Here is a 17,339-nt window from a genome sequence, read left to right on the forward strand (position 1 = left end):
GGTGTGGCATAGGCCTACAGCTATGGTTCCAAATAGATCCCTAGCCTGGGAACCTCCATATGCTGCAGGTGTGGCCCTAAAAAGCAAAAAAAAAAAAAAAAAAAAAAAAAAAATTCATGGCCACACCCATGGCATAAGAAAGTTCCCCAGCCAGGGCCTGAACCTGAGCCGCAGCTGCCAACCTACGCTACAGCTGTGGCAATGCTGGATCCTTAAGCTACTGTGTCAGGACTGAGCCCACAATTCCACAACACAAGCAACCTGAGCCTATGCTGTTGGAATCTTAACCCACCTGCCATGGCTGGAACTCCTCCAATTTTTTTTTAATTAAAAAGAAATTTGTGAATGAATTTTATTATTTTCATTTAGTATTTCACTATAATAGCCTAAACATTTAAAAATGTAATTATTTATTCTAAAGTTAATAGAGACTTATGTTAGCCCAACATTATGTACTTAAAAATAACCAGATTTTTTTTCTTTTTTTAAATTGAAATATAGTTGACGTACAATATTATATGAGTTTCAGGTGCTCAGCAGAGTGGTTTGACATTTACATACATTGAAGTTGGATTACCACAATAAGTCTAGTGACCATCTATTACCCTATAAATTTATTGCAATATTATTGACTATATTGCCTATGCTGTACATGACATTCTGTAGCTGTGAGCCCATTTCTGTTTTGTTCTGTTTTGTTTTTTATATTCCACATGTAACTGAACTGGTACAGCATTTGTCTTTCTCTGTCTGATTATTTCACATAGTGTAATATCCTTTAGGTCCATCCTTGTTGCTGCAAATGGCATTATTTTGCTCTTTTTATGGCTGAGTAATATTCCATTGTGTACATATATCACATCTTCATCCATTCCTCTGTAGATGGACATTTAGGTTGTTTCCATGTCTTGGCTATTGTGAATAGTGCTGCACTGAACACTGGGGTGCATGGATCTTTTTGAATTTTAATTAGTTTAAATAGCCACATACAGCTAGTAGCTAACACAGCACAACCATAGGTGACAGCTGTTATGAGGACTGCTTAGAATATACAAAGGTGGCTTTTTAGATTTTTTTGTCTGATATAGTATTTCAGTTACTTATTTTTGAGCATATTGTTTGCTGTGTGGTGTACAATGAAGTATCTAGCAATGTCTCTATCTTGGAGAAAAAATAAACAAATGAAAATTTAGATAATCACAAAAGAAACAATATAGACATACACGAGATACCATGATACACTTTAATCTTAAGTATAGAAAAATTATACTAAGCATTATAGCATAGAATTATACTAAGCATATAAGCATAGAAAAATTATATTAAAAATTGTTCTAAAGGACTTAGCAGATGGTCTCTTCAGGTTGCAGGATTGGTGGGAAGGCAGGAGGCCAGGCCTGGGCTAGATGTTGAGCATGTGGTGTGTTGGGTAGGTAGGAAGAAAGGACAGGACTTGTCAAGAGGAGGCAGGGCGAAGAGTTCCCGCTGTGGCTCAGCCAATTAAGAACCTGACTAGTATCCATGAGGATGCAGGTTCGACCCCTGGCCCCACTCAGTAGGTTAAGGATCCGGTGTTGCTGTGAGCTGCAGCATAGGTGGCAGATGCAGCTTGGATCCTGCAGTGTTGTGGCTGTGGTATAGGCCGGCAGCTGCTGCAGCTCTGATTTGACCCTTAGCCTGGGAACTTCCATATGCCGTGGGTGCAGCCCTAAAAAGAGAGAGGAAAAAGAAATGGTAGGGTGAAAATAAAACTACGAGGCTGGGAACCTGCAAGATGTGCTTGGGACCAGTGAGTGGCTCCATGTGCCAGAGTCTGGAGGTGCCTGGTATGAAATCCAGCTGGAAAGTAGATAGAATCGACCATGCTGTACGGCTGTCGCTGCCTTTGAATTGATGGCTAAAAAGTGTGGGATTTCTCTTCCAGGCAGTGAACATTCTGAATCATTGAAGGACCCTGAACTAAAGAGAAATATAATGAGTCTTGTCTGGGGAAAATAACCTTGGGGGATGTCCAATGAATGGAGAATGAGTTAGGTAGTTTTTGGGCACCAGGGAAAGGCTTCTAAACCAGAAGGATGGCTGTAAAAATGAGACTTCCTGGAAGTAAAACAGACAGATATCACTGATGGATTAGAGTATGATTGCAGAGGCGCGGGAGGGAGCTGAGTCTTGATGTGACTCCAGGATGTATTGTAGCCTTGGCCAGGGTAGGGTGGGTGGCGGGGGTGGGGTATGAGTCCAGTTAGGTCCAGAGGCTGTGGTGAGAGATGGGGATGAAGCACACAGTTAGGAGCCTGGAGTGGTTCGAAAGTTCTATGGGGAAACAGAGTCACTCGGTAGTTACTTGGCTGCCAAGAAATTGCTGGAAGAAATAGTAATTATCTACACATTTTAGTTCTGCATTTTAAAAAAGCTTGAGCCAACCCTTACTCTGCAAACTTTAGTGTATTCTTATGTGAGGACGGAAGCATTTTTAGTTAATGAGCACATGATCTGTGGAAAGCTTAACTATGTGATAAGTAGCAATGATGCCGTGATTGTAAGGCTGCCATCCTGTCCCTCCCACCTGTCCTTGACCCCCGCTCCATCACAAGAAGCATGACTCTGACCTCACAAAGCCACTGTCCTGTGGTCTGAGGCATCAATGTTTACACCGGTTGAATCTGGCTCTTTTTCAGTTGGAAGTGGAAGGTCAGCGTGGTGTCGGCCATTCTCTTCCCGTAGTCTTCATCAAACCTCTCATTCTGGGCCACAGTGAAGTGATTCTTCCAATCTCCCACGGTCCCTGAAATGGTCACAGGCAGGGGTGGGGGTGGGGTGCAGGTGTCAGTGCCACTGGGGGATTTGGGTTCTCTGTTCTCCTGCTCCTGTGTGAGGGCTTCTATGCCACCTTCTAGGAGGGGCAGAAGCCAGACAGACCATGGCCTGGCACTGTCCCCTTCTGAAGGAGGAGGGATCCCCAGTCTGGTTCGTGAGACGGAGGAGACACTGCCTTGTGAGCATCAGGTCTGAGGCCTCTTGTGTCTTTCCCTCCTGCCCTCCTGCTCCATCACAGCTTGGTCGGGGCTTGAGCCTGTGGCTTCCTCGCTTCCAGAAGGGCACAAGGTGCAGTTTTGAGAAAGGAAGGAAGAACCCCCCCAGTTCTCTGCCCACAGTCCCCTTTAGCTCCCCAGATTGCTTTCTTTCCACTGAGCTTACTAGCATCTCCCATCCTGTGTAATTTTTTGTTGTTGTTGATTTGCTTATGGCTAGAACATAATTTCCACAAGGGCAGGAATTTTCGTGTGTTTTATTCACTGCGCTGAGCATTTGCTGCAACAGTGCCTGGCACAGAGTAGCCACTCAGTAACTATTTTTGTTTTTTTTTCAGGGCTGCACCCGCAGCATATGGAAGTTCACAGGCTAGACGTCAGATCGGAACTGTAGCTGTTAGCCAATGCCACAGCCACAGCAATGCCTGATTGCTGACCCACTGAGCAAGGCCAGGGGTCGAACCCGCATCCTCATGGATACTAGTCGGATTTGTTTCCACCGCACCATGATGGGAACTCCTCGGTAAGTATTTTTGAATGAGAGATCTCTCTGATAGCTTAACGCCCTCTGATTCTTTGCCCCATCTGACTTAATTCTATGTATTTTCACCTTACGGGCCAAAACTCCAGAGGGCATATGAGAATAAAGAGTAGGGCTTAGTGGCCAAGACCAACTGTCCAGTCTTAGCCTTACTGTCCAGTCGTGGCTAAACATTGATTTCATTTCACCTGTGGTTCTTTCATTTCACCTGTGCGTCTTTCCCTGGAATCATTTATTATAGATCTTATTTTTCTTATCTATAGAAAAGAAATTCCCCACATACTCTGAAATATTGTACGATCCTTTCAAGATTATGGCCAAAAGAAACATAAAAACCTTTTCTCATGAATGGAGAGATAGAGTGGTTCATGAATTTAGCCGGAACTGATGAGTAGTTTGCCATTGGGTTCTGCTTCATGACGTCAAATGAAGTGTGATGGATGATTTTATCCAGAATTTCATCATCTAGGCTCTTTCCAATAAATTCTGCCAGCTTCTGGATTTCACGCTTTGGGTTCTGTGACCAGGGTCAAAAGAAAAGACTTGATATAAGATAATTTATATCAATAAACAATAGTTTATTTTATTTATGTATTTTTTTTATGGCTGCGCCTGTGGCATAGGGAAGAATCCAAGCTGTAGCTGTGACCTGTGCTACAGCTGCAGCACCACCAAGCCCTTACCCCACTGAGCCGCAAGGGAACTCCTCAAAGTGCTTAATTTAATTCCCGCACAGACTGAGAATGAGTAACAGTACTGAGAACTGTGAGCTTTGACTGACCACAGTCAGGGGAACATGCAGAACATGAGTATAGAAACATTTAAAAGGGATTTGGGGACTCTGAGGCTAGACTGCCTATTTAAGCAAAGTTTATTCCGGGCATTCCTAACACATTAGGATCTGCCCCAACCAAAGGGCACTTCCTCTGACATGGATGTGGGCAAACGTGCCCTACGTGGACTTCCCCTGGTCGGAGCTTAATAGCACCTGTTATCACGGCCCTTGTTTGTCACATCCAGTCATAAAAGAGCAAACCCTTCCTTATAACATACAACGGCCTGCCGTGCTGTTCCTTAACTGAGTAGCTGTATCTAGAATTCTATGACGAGACAACTCTAAGAGCTGCAGTAGTGCCTAGGTGGGGCCAGAGTCTCCTTCTGTCCTGTTGTGTACTTTTTTGGTACCCTCTGTTGTGTCTTCACATTTTTGTACCAAGTAAACACAAGGGAGAGAATTTCATACTGAGAGCTGTGTGGATGGTCCTGCTAGCCCTTTAATCATAGTCTGAGAATCCTAGACATGGAACAACCCAGCTGTTTAAAAACACCCAGATCAGAGGGCAAAGGGGGTGATGGGGGTTGAAATGTCCAGACTTGCAATTGTTTGATAAATAAACCCTGGCATGTCGTAGACAATGTGGTGACTATAATTAAAAACACTGTACTGGAGTTCCCGTCATGGCTCAGTAGTTAACGAATCTGACTAGGAACCATGAGGTTGCGGGTTCGGTCCCTGCCCTTGCTCAGTGGGTTAACGATCCGGTGTTGCCGTGAGCTGTGGTGTAGGTTGCAGACTCGGCTCGGATCCCGCGTTGCTCTGGCTCTGGCGTAGGCTGGCGGCTACAGCTCTGATTCGACCCCCAGCCTGGGAACTTCCATATGCCGCGGGAGCGGCCCAAAGAAATAGCAAAAAGACAACAAACAAACAAACAAACAAAAAAAACCACTGTACTGTGTATTTGAAAATCGCTGAGAGAGTTGATCTTAAAAGTTCTTATCACAAGAAAAGGAGTTGTTACTGTGGCTCAGCGGAAACGAATCAGACTAGCATCCATGAGGACGCAGGTTTGATCCCTGGCCTTGCTCAATGGGTCAGGGATCTGGTGTTTCTGTGGCTGTGGGGTAGGCTGGCAGCTACAGCTCTGATTTGACGCCTAGCCTGGGAACCTCCATATGCCATGGGTACAGCCCTAAAAAAAGAAAAAGAAAAAAAGTGTTTTGTAACTGTGTGTGGTGATGGATGTGAACTAGCTGATCGTGGTGATAATTTCTCAGTGTAAAATATCAAATCACCTGAAACAGATAATGTTACATGCTGACTGTATCTCATGAAAAACATAGAAAAATGATGCTGTGTTGCTCACTCTTTTGCTATTTTGTGGGCACTAGATAAAGCCTAGTGGATACTAGTTGGATTCCTTAGCCACTAAGCCACGATGGGAACTCCTGGGAAGGGCCTTTAGAGAACCAGGCTTTCAATAGTAAATTCAAGGACAGAGATTGAAATTCCATCTAGATCCCTGGATTCAGTGGAGTTACAGAATATACTCAGTAGTAGGTTTACTGTACCTTTTACAGTAAATTCTGTGACACCATCTCATTTAGTCCTTGTAACAGATTTTGGAGTGTATCTTGCTGTTTCCTTTTTGCATTTAAGGAAACTAAGTCTAAGGTATTAAGTGTCTTCACCAAGAATAATTGCCGTCGGGCAGTAAGCCAGAACGTGGATTCAAGAATGTTTTTTCTGGAGTTCCCATCATGGTTCAGTGGTTAAAGAATCCAACTAGTATCCACGAGGATGCAGGTTCGATCTCTGGCTCCCATCAGTGGATTAAGGATACGGCATTGCCATTAGTTGTGGTGTAGGTCGCAAACACGGCTCTGATCTGCCATTGCTGTGGCTGTGGCTGTGGCACAGGCTGGCAGCTATAGCTCCAATTTGACCCTTGGCCTGGGAACCTCCATATGCCGAGCGTTCAGTCCTGAAAGAAGACAGAAAAAAAAAAGGTTTTTTTGTTAAATGGCTGCACCCACTGCATATGGATGTTCCTGGGCCAGGGATTGAATCCAAGCCACAGCTGCAACCTACTCTCAGTTATAGCAACACTGAATCCTGTAACCCACCTCGCCAGGCTGGGGTTTGAAGCCATACCTCTGCAGCCACCCAAACTGCTGTAGTTGGATTCTTAACCCACTGCACCACAGCAGGAACTCCGGATTCAAGAATTTTAATTCTAGGTATTCCGTGGTGACTCAATGGGTTCAGTATCTGGCATTGTCACTGCTCTGGGGAACTTCTGTATGCTGCCGACATGGCCAAAATAAAGATACAGAGTCAAATAAAAATTAACCTAAATCAGTTGAAAGAAGATTTAAAAAAAAAAAGAATTTTGATTCTAAATCATTAGCATTTTCCAGTGCACCATAATTTCTTAAACTGTTTCTTAAAACTATGATGTTCCTGGACTTCCTGATGTGGTGCAGTGGAAATGAACCTGACTGGTATCCATGAGGATGTGGGTTTGATCCCTGGCCTCACTCAGTGGGTTAAGGATCCAGTGTTGCCATGAGTTGTGGTGTAGGTCACAGATGCGGCTTGGATCTGGCGTTGCTGTGGCTCTGGCATAGGCTGGCAGCTGCAGCTCTGATTCGGCCCCTGGCTTGGGAACTTCCATGTACCATGGGTGCAGCCCTAAAAAGGAAAAACCAAAAAAAAGTTGGCAGCCAGACCTAGCTGAGGTATAGGAATTTGTTACTATTAATATAGGTATAGAAAAAGAGATAAACCAAAAAAACCTATGAGGTTCCTCAGGTATCAATGAGAAAACCAAAAATGTGCTAGAATTTTTTTTTTACCTTCTGAACAGAGTTAGAAAATATACACGCAAGGGGAAAAAAAAAAGGCATCACTAATTTTTGCCACCCCCTGCCTATAAGGAAATGGTGGCCGGTACCCTCCCAAGCACCAGGAAGCTGCAGGTGAGAGTGTGTGACACAGATGCTCAGGACACCTCAGGTGCGCTCTGATGCAGCGAAGGCTGTAGCCGGTGAAATGCAGCATCTCCTGGGCCCCCTTTCTCTTGGTGAGTCCCTGATGGGGTCATGGCTTAGATGTTTTAAGTCAGATGGGAGCACGTTCGGTGGCAGCATGCCCTCACCTCCTTCATGTCCTCATAGAAGAGGTAGAGGATGCGGTGCTGGTCCTTGGCGTCCCACCAGCCCCTCACGTGGTCGTACCAGGAGCCCCAGCACACTGCAGGAGGGATGAGAAACAGGGGATGCAGAGTCACCTGTGGGAGGGTCCTGAAGAGGCAAGGTCACCCCGCGGCTCCCACAGGGTAAAAAGGCGGAGCCTCTGCTGTGGGGAGAAGTGATGTAACGCCTTCGTTTTGGAGGGTTTTCAGATTCCGAGAAAGGAAGGAAGAAGAGCCCTCTCACCTTTCCCGGCCAGAAAACTCTCAAAATACTCTTCCCAGGTTCCTGGAGCAGGAAGAGCCTTATTCATCCGATGGAAATGGTAATAAGACACCATGTTGTCCTTGGGGTTTCTTGCCACGTAGATTATCTGGGAAGGTGGGGGGAGGGGAGAAGCAAACCCAGGATTAGCCCCGAGAAAGCTTTGTTGGGGAGGTGTACTCCATACACATGGATTTTATTTCTGATGCTGTGTTTCTGTGATTGGGCTTTGGGGTGATACAGAGATTCATATCCGTTTGCATGTCGACTATGTGACAAGGTGGGTTCTTTTTTTATTTAACAAGTGGAGTGTTTTAAGAGGAAACTGGCTGAAGGCCACTCTGAGGTCATCCTGAGGGGTCCACCCTGACACCCTTGGGCTCTTTACCTTACAGTTTTTCTCCAGGAAGGATGGGGGGAGCAAGCCTATGGGGAGGTGCGTCTTCAGGGTCCGTGGGGAGGGCATTGCTTCTGCTTGTTCCAAGCCTGCAAAGTTTATTTTAATCACTTGCCAAGATTTTTCTCTATTTGCTTCAGAATCTTGCTACATTGTTATTAGTGCATTAGGAGTAGTTCCAGGCCATCTGCAACTATCCTTAGCTCTCATCTGAGGGAACATTTCTGGCCTATGAATGTGTTTTTTGGCTAGAGCAATTTTTAACCTTAAGAATAAGCCTAATAAATAAGAACCTAAAAGATTCAAACCCTTCCAGCATCAGATTATTTTACGTAGGCTCATCCTTGTGGAGAGAAATTAGTTTCTAATTGGAGAATCAGAAATTTAACTTTTGTACAACAGTAGCCTGATTGGAAAACGTCTGGGCGTTCCCATCGTGGCTCAGCGGTAACAAACCCAACCGGGATCCATGAGGACGCTGGTTTGATCTTTGGCTCCGCTTAGTGGGTAAAGGATCTGGCATTGCCGTGAGCTGTGGTGTAGGTCACAGACGCGGCTTGGATCTGGCATTGCTATGGCTGTGGTGTAGGCTGGCAGCTGTAGCTCTGATTTGACCCCTAGCCTGGGAACTTCCATATGCCGCGGGTTCGGCCCGGAAAAAGAAAAGCAAAAAAAAAAAAAAAAAAAAAAAGAAAGAAAGAAAATGTCCAGAGTACAGCAATGGCAGATGGTGCAAAGACAAAGTCAGGAAGACCTCTGAACACCCCCATTCTGAGAGGGCTGTTGGCTGCTTGTGTGTGCTTCAGGCTGTGGTCAGGTACTCACCAGATTCCAGGAATGGGATTTTCCACTCGATGAAGGGAAATCGATCATGGATGGGTGCTCGATGGCATCTGTCAGCATCACCCTCACTTTGTATAAAGTCCACGATCTCCTGCACCCAGGTTGTTCCTTATTCCACAGGAAAGAGGAGGAGGGAAGAGGCTTGTAAGGGAATTCAGAAAACATCCTTTTTTATTTACATCATGTGTGATCATCAAATGGCTTTTTTGAACAAAGACTCCGATTTGGGAGTTCCTGTTGTGGCTCAGCAGTAATGAATCCAACTAGTATCCATGAGGATGCAGGTTTGATCCCTGGCCTTGTTCAGGGGGTTAGAGTCATAAATATATAGTTCTTTTTTTTTTTGGCTGCCACTGTGGCATGCAGAAATTCCTGGGCCAGGGATTGAACCCGTGCCACAGCAGTGACAACATCTAATCTTTAACCACTAGGCCACCAGGGAACTCCCTAAATTCGTTTTTCTTTCTGTCCCAACCATTCATTACGATTGTCATGCTGTAGAGTTAGCTGCCTTGCTCTTAAGCAGAACGGGGGAGTTCCCACTGAGGTACAGTGGGTTAAGACTCTGACTGCAAGGGCTCAGGTCGCTAGGGAAGTGCGTGTTTGGTTTAAGCCCAGCACAGTGGGTTAAAGGATCTGGTATAGGTCACAGCTGAGGCTCGGATTCAATGCCTGGTGGGGGAAAGTCCCTATGCCAAGGGTGTGGCCATTAAAAAAAAAGAAAGAGAAAAAGAAAGGCAGAATGAGCGTCTTTGTCATCAGACTACAGATGTGGAGAGTAATCCTGTGTAGTTCAGACTTCTTCCCAAGTACTGGGCGTGGCGTTGCTACGCAGGAGGCTCTCATGACTCGTTGGCCGAATGAACAAACGGATGATTAGGGCTTAGTCTCCATTTTCACACTTTCCTCGATTTTCCCTGAAAGGCTGAAAGGTGCAGTGGTGGGCTCCCTTGCCTCTGAGGTTCTGAAGGCGCTGAGGTGTGATTTCCATCTGAGGTTTGGAGGGCGGGACGTGGAGGCTGGGAAAGCAGCCCCAACCCGGTAGACGAGGTGCAGAGGTCGCTCTGCGTTCTGCCGCTGCAGTCTCAACCCAGAAGCTGCGCGCGCCCCACCCCGCCGCCACCACCAGGGGGCGCCTCGGTACCCAGCTCGGCCCGCACCTACCCTGAGGCCCTGGGAAAAGACTGACGGGCCAGATCTCAGAGCAAGACCGCGTCGGGCAGTTCTGGGGCAGCCCTGAGTCCTGGGTGGGGCTGAGCTTCCCAGCGGATTTCCTTGCTAGAGCCTTTCTCGTGCTTGCTGGCCAGCACTTGGACGCCCACCGGGGCTGTGGGTTAGAACAGGGGAAGCAATGGCATTTTGTCCTCCAAGGTGATCTCTGTAATTTTCTGGCATCAGTTCTTTTGTTGCAGGACAAAGCACCAGTATTTCTTTTCTTGGCCTTTTTTGTCTTTTTAGGGCCACACACACAACATATGGAGGTTCCCAAGCTAGGGGTCTAATTGGAACTGTTGCTGGTGGCCTGCTCCAGAGACATAGCAACGCAAGATCCAAGCCAGGTCTGTGACCTACACCACAGCTCAGGGCAACACTGGATCCTTAACCCACTGAGTGAGGTCAGGGATTGAACCCTCAACCTCATAGTTCCTAGTTGGATTCGTTTCCGCTGTGCCAGGATGGGAACTCTGCGTCAGTATTTCTTTAGTTCTGGACTCAAAGGCAGTTTGAGCTGGTTGTACCAGTCTTGTGTGTTTACTCTGATTTTACCACTTGGGGCTAACTAGGGGCTGGTTCCCAGGTGAGTGGGTGGATTCTCAACTCACACTCAAGAGGTCATTGACTTTATAGCATTTTTGTCCCCGCTCAGTCACTTACTATTCAGGAATTACTACTGAATTACTGTTCAGCATTTATTGTTATGCCACAAACCGTATCCATCGTCTGTCCTTGTTTCTTCTTCCCTCTAATCAGTGTAGCCTTTATTACTATTATTATTTTGCTTTTTAGGGCCGCACCAGTAGCATATGGAAGTTCCCAGGCTAGGAGTTGAATTGGAGCTACAGCTGCCTGCCTATACCACAGCCACAGCTACAGGGGATCTGAGTTGCATCTGTGACCTACACCACAGCTCATAGCAATTCTGGATCTTTAACCCACTGAGCGAGGCCAGGGATCGAACCTGCATCCTCATGGATCCTAGTCGGGTTCGTTAACCACTGAGCCATGACAGGAACTCCTACTAATACTTAAACACTGTCCTGCAGTGATGATAATGAAGTAGAGTTGTGGGTGAAATTAAGGTAGTGAGATATGCTCCCCATCAGTGGTTACTTGCAGAAATTCATATTAGAAAAGTTTAATCCTGAACAGGGTCATGATAAGATCAGAAAATCAGGGCTGGGAGTTCCAGTGGTAACGAACGAGACTAGCGTCCATGAGGATGCTGGTTTGATCCCTGGCCTTGCTCAGTGGGTTAAGGATGCGGCGTTGCCATGAGCTGTGGTGCAGGTTGCAGACAAGGCTTGGATCCCATGTTTCTGTGGCTATGATGTAGGCCAGTAGTTGCAGCTCCGACTGGACCCCTAGCCTGGGAACTTCCATATGTCGTGGGTGTGGCCCTAAAAAAGAAAAAAAAAAAGAAAGAAAGAAGATCAGGGCTGACATGAAACAGATGGAAGGGTGAGTGGAGAGCCCCTCTGTGTGCAGAGTCTTTATTGAAGTGTATGCACTGGAGCAGGGGCAGGGGGTGGGGGGTGAGTTGAATACCGCATTTTTTCTCTGTATGTAGGTACATGCAAATAGCTGCAGAACCACCTCTCCCAGCTCAGGCCCCAGTGTTTACGACGCTGTGGCTGGGCTCAGTTTGTCTTGTTTCTGCACTAACTTCATTAAGCTGATTATTGGAATAAGAAAGCAGGTTCACAACATACCACCAGGGAGGGTGGAAATTAAGAGTAGTTCTGGGGAGTTTCCGTTGTGACGCAGTAGAAATGCGACGAACTAGTATCCATGAGGATGTGGGTTTGATCCCTGGCCTCAATCAGTGGGTCAAGGATCTGGCATTGCCGTGAGCTGTGGTGTAGGTTGCAGACACGGCTCGGATCCCGTGTGGCTCTGGCATAGGCCAGCAGCTGTAGCTCCTATTCGACCCCTAGCCTGGGAATCTCCATATGTTCTGGGACCCCGAGCTGGGAAGCCTGGGAGCTGAGCAATGCAGATCCCAAGCCGCCCACCCTCTCCCCACATCAGCTCCCCCCCGCCTGTCCAGCTCACACACAGCAGCTCTTTACAAGATCTGCTATAAGGGCCCTTCGCTGGGAACAAGTAAATCAACAATCTGGCCAGTTTATTTTCAGCTGTTTGACTCACTGCCTTCAAGGGAACTTAAAAAACAACAACTAAAAACCAACCAACCAAACAAAAAAACCCACATGCATCAGAGGAAGAATTAAATTCTTAAGAGGGATAGGTCGTTTTAATATTTTTAGTGTGGTTTCAGTTTCCATTCGTGATTTGTCTTGGCTCTGTCACTCTGCCCAGTAAACTGCTTTCCACTCGGACCCAGGTCAGTTCCTTTTTTTTTTTTTTTTTTTTTTGTTATTGATGCATCTTCCCCCCACAGCCTTCCTAACTGTCCTCTTGGTCACCCCCATTCCCGTGCCTACCTGCTTTCGGATAGGTAGCGATAAGCAGATCGTCAGGCCGGGCTTGGAAGTTCCAGATCTGCACCCAGGTGTCACAGGTGGGCGTGGGCTGCAGAATCCCCTCCACGTAGTCCACAGCCAAGCGCTCACCTTCGTCGTGTTCCAGACCCTCCATCTTGCTCAAGGCCATCAGGGTCAGATCCTAGATGTCTGCCCCGGTAAAGTATTGCTCTCAGGTGGCACAAAGCTGTGTTGTTGCTGGCCTGGAGACAGGGCAGAACTCAGAGCACTGGCCCTGCCTTGGACCGGCCGTAGAGGGCAGAGCGGCCGTTCTAGGGAGCCAGCAACTCTCCTCGGGGCTTTGCACACAGTGCTTTCCTAGCCTGTTCCCGGTGGGCTATGATGCAGCTGCTCCTGGCTGCCATCTAGCGGCCCGTGCACAGTCAGCCCTGCTCTTCTGTGCCACCTCATTTGTGGTTCACCTCTGTGTGCACAAAACAATCCACAGCTCTCCGTTAATTGTTTCTTCTGAGGATTTTAAGCTAATTGAGAAATTGCAGGGAGCCTGCCTGTGGAATTGCAGGTCACGTCATTGCAGAATGATTTCCCTGACAGGCTGCAGGGAGATTGCTGTGGCTGCTGGCAATGAGGGGCCTAGATAGAAACTCCCGGCACAAAGGTCAGCGTTGTTATTGTTAAGAGTGAAATAAACAAGGCTCTATTAGGGAAGTTTCCCTTCCTGTTGTGGGCTCTTCCTCATAAATATCAAGTGGAGTCTTCCAGCTAATGAAACGTGGGTCACGTTTGAAGCGAAGTGGATGCAAAAGCTTGTCCTTTTTGGACCTCACCTCCCAGCCTCACGCCAGAGTCCCCTGGAAGCCCCTTGTTTTGCTGAAAGCCTTGGTGAGAGTTCTTGCTATGGCTCAGTGGGTTAGGAACACGACTTGTGTCCATGAGGATGTGGGTCCGATCCCTGACCTTGCTCAGTGGGTTAAGGATCTGGTGTTGCCCTGGGCTGTGGTGTAGGTCTTAGATGTGGCTCAGATCTGGAGTGGCTGTGGCTGTGGCTGTGGTCGGCAGCTTCAGCTCTGAACGCACCCCTAGCCTGAGAATATCCATATGCCTCAGGAGTGTCCCTAAAAATTAAAAAAAAAATTTTTTTTTAAAGCCCTGGGATTTATTTATCCTGCTTGCTCCTTCCCTCGGAACCATTCCTGGCTCTTGGAGTTTTTTTTCTCTCTTGTTTCAGTCACAACCCTTCTCTGCTGACTGCCTTGGAAACAAGACTGACCCACCCAGTTCCTGTTTCTCCGTCTGATATAATCAAGAATGTTGCTGGGCTTTGTCTCTGGTTCCCGAAGCTGAGGTTTTTTGTTTTTTGTGTTTTTTTTTTTTTGTCTTTTTGCTATTTCTTTGGGCCACTCCCACGGCATATGGAGGTTCCTAGGCTAGGGGTCGAATCGGAGCTGTAGCCACTGGCCTACGCCAGAGCCACAGCAATGAGGGATCCGAGCCGCGTCTGCAACCTAGCTCACGGCAACACTGGATCATTAACCCACTGAGCAAGGGCAGGGACCGAACCCGCAACCTCATGGTTCCTAGTTGGATTCGTTAACCACTGCACCACGATGGGAACTCCTTTTTTTTTTTTTTTCCTAAGCTGAGTTTTAAAAACCCTTGAAGTTCCTGAGAAATTGGGGGGTCTTTGGCTGTTCATAGTGAGTCCCTTTAGCCCACACCTGAGTTTACCCTAACGAGGTGACACCTGCTGGGCCCTTAGTTTCCAAGGAGGGGCTGCAATTCCAGCAAGATAAAGCATATGACCCTTTTATCCAGGTCACAGTTGGGGGCTGGTCCTTTCATCCTCACAGGGTCAGGAGGTTGGTCCTTTCACCAGCTCAGGATCAGGGGGCTGGTCCTTTCATCCTCACAGGGTCAGAGGCCCTTTCAGTCCCACCCCTGCCTCCAGAGAGGGGAGGGTTGGGGACTGGGCTCAGCCGTGTAGTCAGTGCTAAGGAACCCCCTTGGCACCAAGGCTCAGGGCCTCTTCTTGGCTGGTGAACATGGTGATGTGCCCAGAAGCTGCTCTGCGCAGGATCTATGGGGACAGGGCACAGAAGCCTTGTCCCCTCTCCTCCAAGACCTTGTCCCCCTCACCTCTTCCATTTGGCTGCCCTGATCTATATTCTTATGATGAAACTGTAATTGTAGGTGTGGTGTTTTCAGTGAGTTCTGGGCGTCACTATTGACCCTCAGGGTCACACACACACTTAGAGCTGTTGGTCAGAAGCACAAATCATCCCCAGGACTTGTGGCTGCATCTGAAGGGGGGAGTCTTTTGAAAGGCTCTGTTCTTGACCTGTGGGGTCTGTGCCAACCCTGTCATGTCAGAATTGAACTGAATTGATCAGACACCAGCTGGTGACTTTGGGACAGCTCTCCCTCCACGCCGATCCTGTTGTCAGGAGACCTGCTTCTCACTTAACTCCCTTTCCACCCAGACTGTCACAGCACCCCAACCTGGGGATGGAGGGCTGGCAGACAGGGATAAAATGCCCCAGAGAGAACTGGCTGGGCTTTGAATGGTACCTGGGAAAGCTGAAGGTTTCAAATAACTTGAAAATCATCCTAACTACACAGATGCTCCTAGTCTCCTTTAATATTTTTACTCAGATGTTCTTGAACATTCAGGAAAATTAAAGTATTGTACTTCGTTATTATAAAAATAATCTGGTGCTAAGCCAACATCTAGCAAGGCTTGCTTTGGAATTCTACATATCTGGGGTTGGCTCGAAACTGTCTCTTAAGAGCTGTGTACATTTTCTAGCTGTGTACATTTTCTAGTTATTTAATCCCTTCAGAGCCCTTTTAGCCTCACAGGAATAAAGTAAAAATTGGGGAGTGTGAGGTGTTTTGCAGACTTGAGGTACAGTGAACGCCCTCTCCTCCCCTGGTTCTTCCCTGACCCTCCTGTTTTTTCTGCGTGGAGAGGAGACCCGCTGCCCTCTCTGGGTGTCCCAGCTACAGACCAGGAGTGAGTTCAGACTTCAGATGTGATCCAGCTGAAAAAATGACAACCGGGGAGTTCCTGTTGTGGCGCAGCGGAAATTAATTCGACTAGGAACCTTGAGGTTGTGGGTTTGATCCCTGGCCTCGCTCAGTGGAAGATCTGGCATTGCCGTGAGCTGTGGTGTAGTTCACAGACTGGACTTGGATCTGGCGTTGCTGTGGCTGTGGTGTATGCCAGCAGCTGTAGCTCCAGTTGGACCCCCTAGCCTGGGAACTTCTACATGCCGTGGGTGCGGACCTAAAAAGCAAAGCAAAGCAAAGCAAGACAAAACGAACTGGGCCTTTTAACCTGCTTTTCTTATGAGCAGTCAGCATGCAGATTATTTTTCTTCAACAGGTCCTTGTTTGTGTGTTTTTACATAAGGAAGAGGTCTAAAATATATTTTGATTTAGCAAACTATTTTAAGAGACAACCATTGGCAAGTGAGCTAAGCTTGGGCTGAATAAAACTGAATTGAAATTGTCTTTGTTCCTTGAATTGGTCTTTAGCTCACCATGTTTATTATTATTATTATTATTATTCTTTTTTGGCCGCCCCGTGGCATTTGGAATTCCCAGGCCAGGGATCAAATATGAGCCACAGTTGTGACTTGTGCCAGATCTTTAACCCGCTGTGCTGGGCCAGGGATTGAACCTGTGTCCTGATGCTGTGAGATACCGCCAGCTCCGCCACTGGGCTTATTATAAGCTCCTTATTTGTTATTCAGTCCTTGTGACCAAATTGGGGGAAGGAGGAGAAACAAGACCAGAGTCAGTAAGAGGAGAACTGCATCTGATTGTGCTGGGACTGGGGAAGGTCTGGGGTTTATCTACAACCCATCCCACCTTCTGATTCTGTGACCTTGCGGCCACTACATTGCAGCGCTGGGTTCCAGAAGCCAAGTAGGGAGAAAATGAAAGTCAGAGGAACTGTGTTAGTACTTCTTCAATCATCTGAGATTGGGGTTGGTTATAAACCCTTCATAAAGTGAAGGAAGGATATATGAACTCTTTAATTTCAGGTAATTCCTTAAAACATAAATCCCAAGAATCCTTTATATTCTTGGAAAAATAAAAAGCTGTGTCAAAATGCAGAACATCCAGTTATACTTGAATTTCAGGTAATTAAAGAATGAATTTTTAGAGTAAGCAGGTCCCATGCAATATTTGGGACATACTCTTTTATTTATTTACTTATTTATTTATTTTTGGCCACACCCATATCATGGGGAAATTCCCAGGCCAGGGATTGAACCCACGCCGCGTCCTGGTCCACAGCAGTGGCACCACTGGATCCTTAACAGGCTGAGCCACCAGGGAACTCCGGGGACATACTTATATTTAAAAAATTCATTTGTTGTTCAGATACTGACTCACAGACTTTGAAAAACTTATGGTTTCCAAAATGAGACAGGTTGGGGGGTGGGGTGGGGGGATGCACTGAGGGTTTGGGATGGAAATGCAGTAAAAATTTGGTTGTGATGATTGTTGTACACCTATAAATGTAATAAAATTCATTAAGTAATTAAAAAATTCATTTGTTGTTTATCTGAAATACAAATGTAATTGGGTGTTCTGTATTTTTTTCTGGAAAAGCT

The 17,339-nt window shown here is 46.8% G+C and overlaps 1 protein-coding gene across 2 annotated transcripts; it reads right to left on the reverse strand.

Moving 5' to 3' along the window:
- LOC100623441 (sulfotransferase 1C4) lies at positions 1,225-13,381 on the reverse strand. 2 transcript variants are annotated; one of them, XM_013995888.1, is made up of 8 exons: positions 12,715-13,381; positions 9,032-9,157; positions 8,198-8,295; positions 7,792-7,918; positions 7,512-7,606; positions 3,910-4,090; positions 2,610-2,785; positions 1,225-2,255 (listed from the first exon to the last, which is right to left on the reverse strand). In XM_013995888.1, the coding sequence occupies exons 1-7, from the start codon at positions 12,881-12,883 to the stop codon at positions 2,649-2,651; spliced, it is 933 nt and encodes a 310-aa protein (XP_013851342.1). In that variant the 5' UTR covers positions 12,884-13,381; the 3' UTR covers positions 1,225-2,255; positions 2,610-2,648. The 2 variants fall into 2 exon arrangements, with proteins under 2 accessions (XP_013851342.1, XP_005662396.1); XM_005662339.2 differs by having other exon boundaries at positions 1,225-2,785.

Source organism: Sus scrofa, chromosome 3 (genome assembly GCF_000003025.6).
Source record: "Sus scrofa isolate TJ Tabasco breed Duroc chromosome 3, Sscrofa11.1, whole genome shotgun sequence".
Taxonomy (NCBI): Eukaryota; Metazoa; Chordata; class Mammalia; order Artiodactyla; family Suidae; genus Sus; species Sus scrofa.

What these genes read in the sequence shown, in the direction of transcription:
- LOC100623441 (XM_013995888.1), bottom strand. Translation starts at nt 12,883, where the DNA reads ATGGCCTTGAGCAAGATGGAGGGTCTGGAACACGACGAAGGTGAGCGC. An exon ending in TCTATGAGGACATGAAGGAG is followed by an intron (nt 4,091 to 7,511) that starts GTGAGGGCATGC and finishes CCCTGGTCACAG; the next exon opens with AACCCAAAGCGTGAAATCCA. An exon ending in CTCTCCATTCATGAGAAAAG is followed by an intron (nt 2,786 to 3,909) that starts GTTTTTATGTTT and finishes TGACCATTTCAG; the next exon opens with GGACCGTGGGAGATTGGAAG.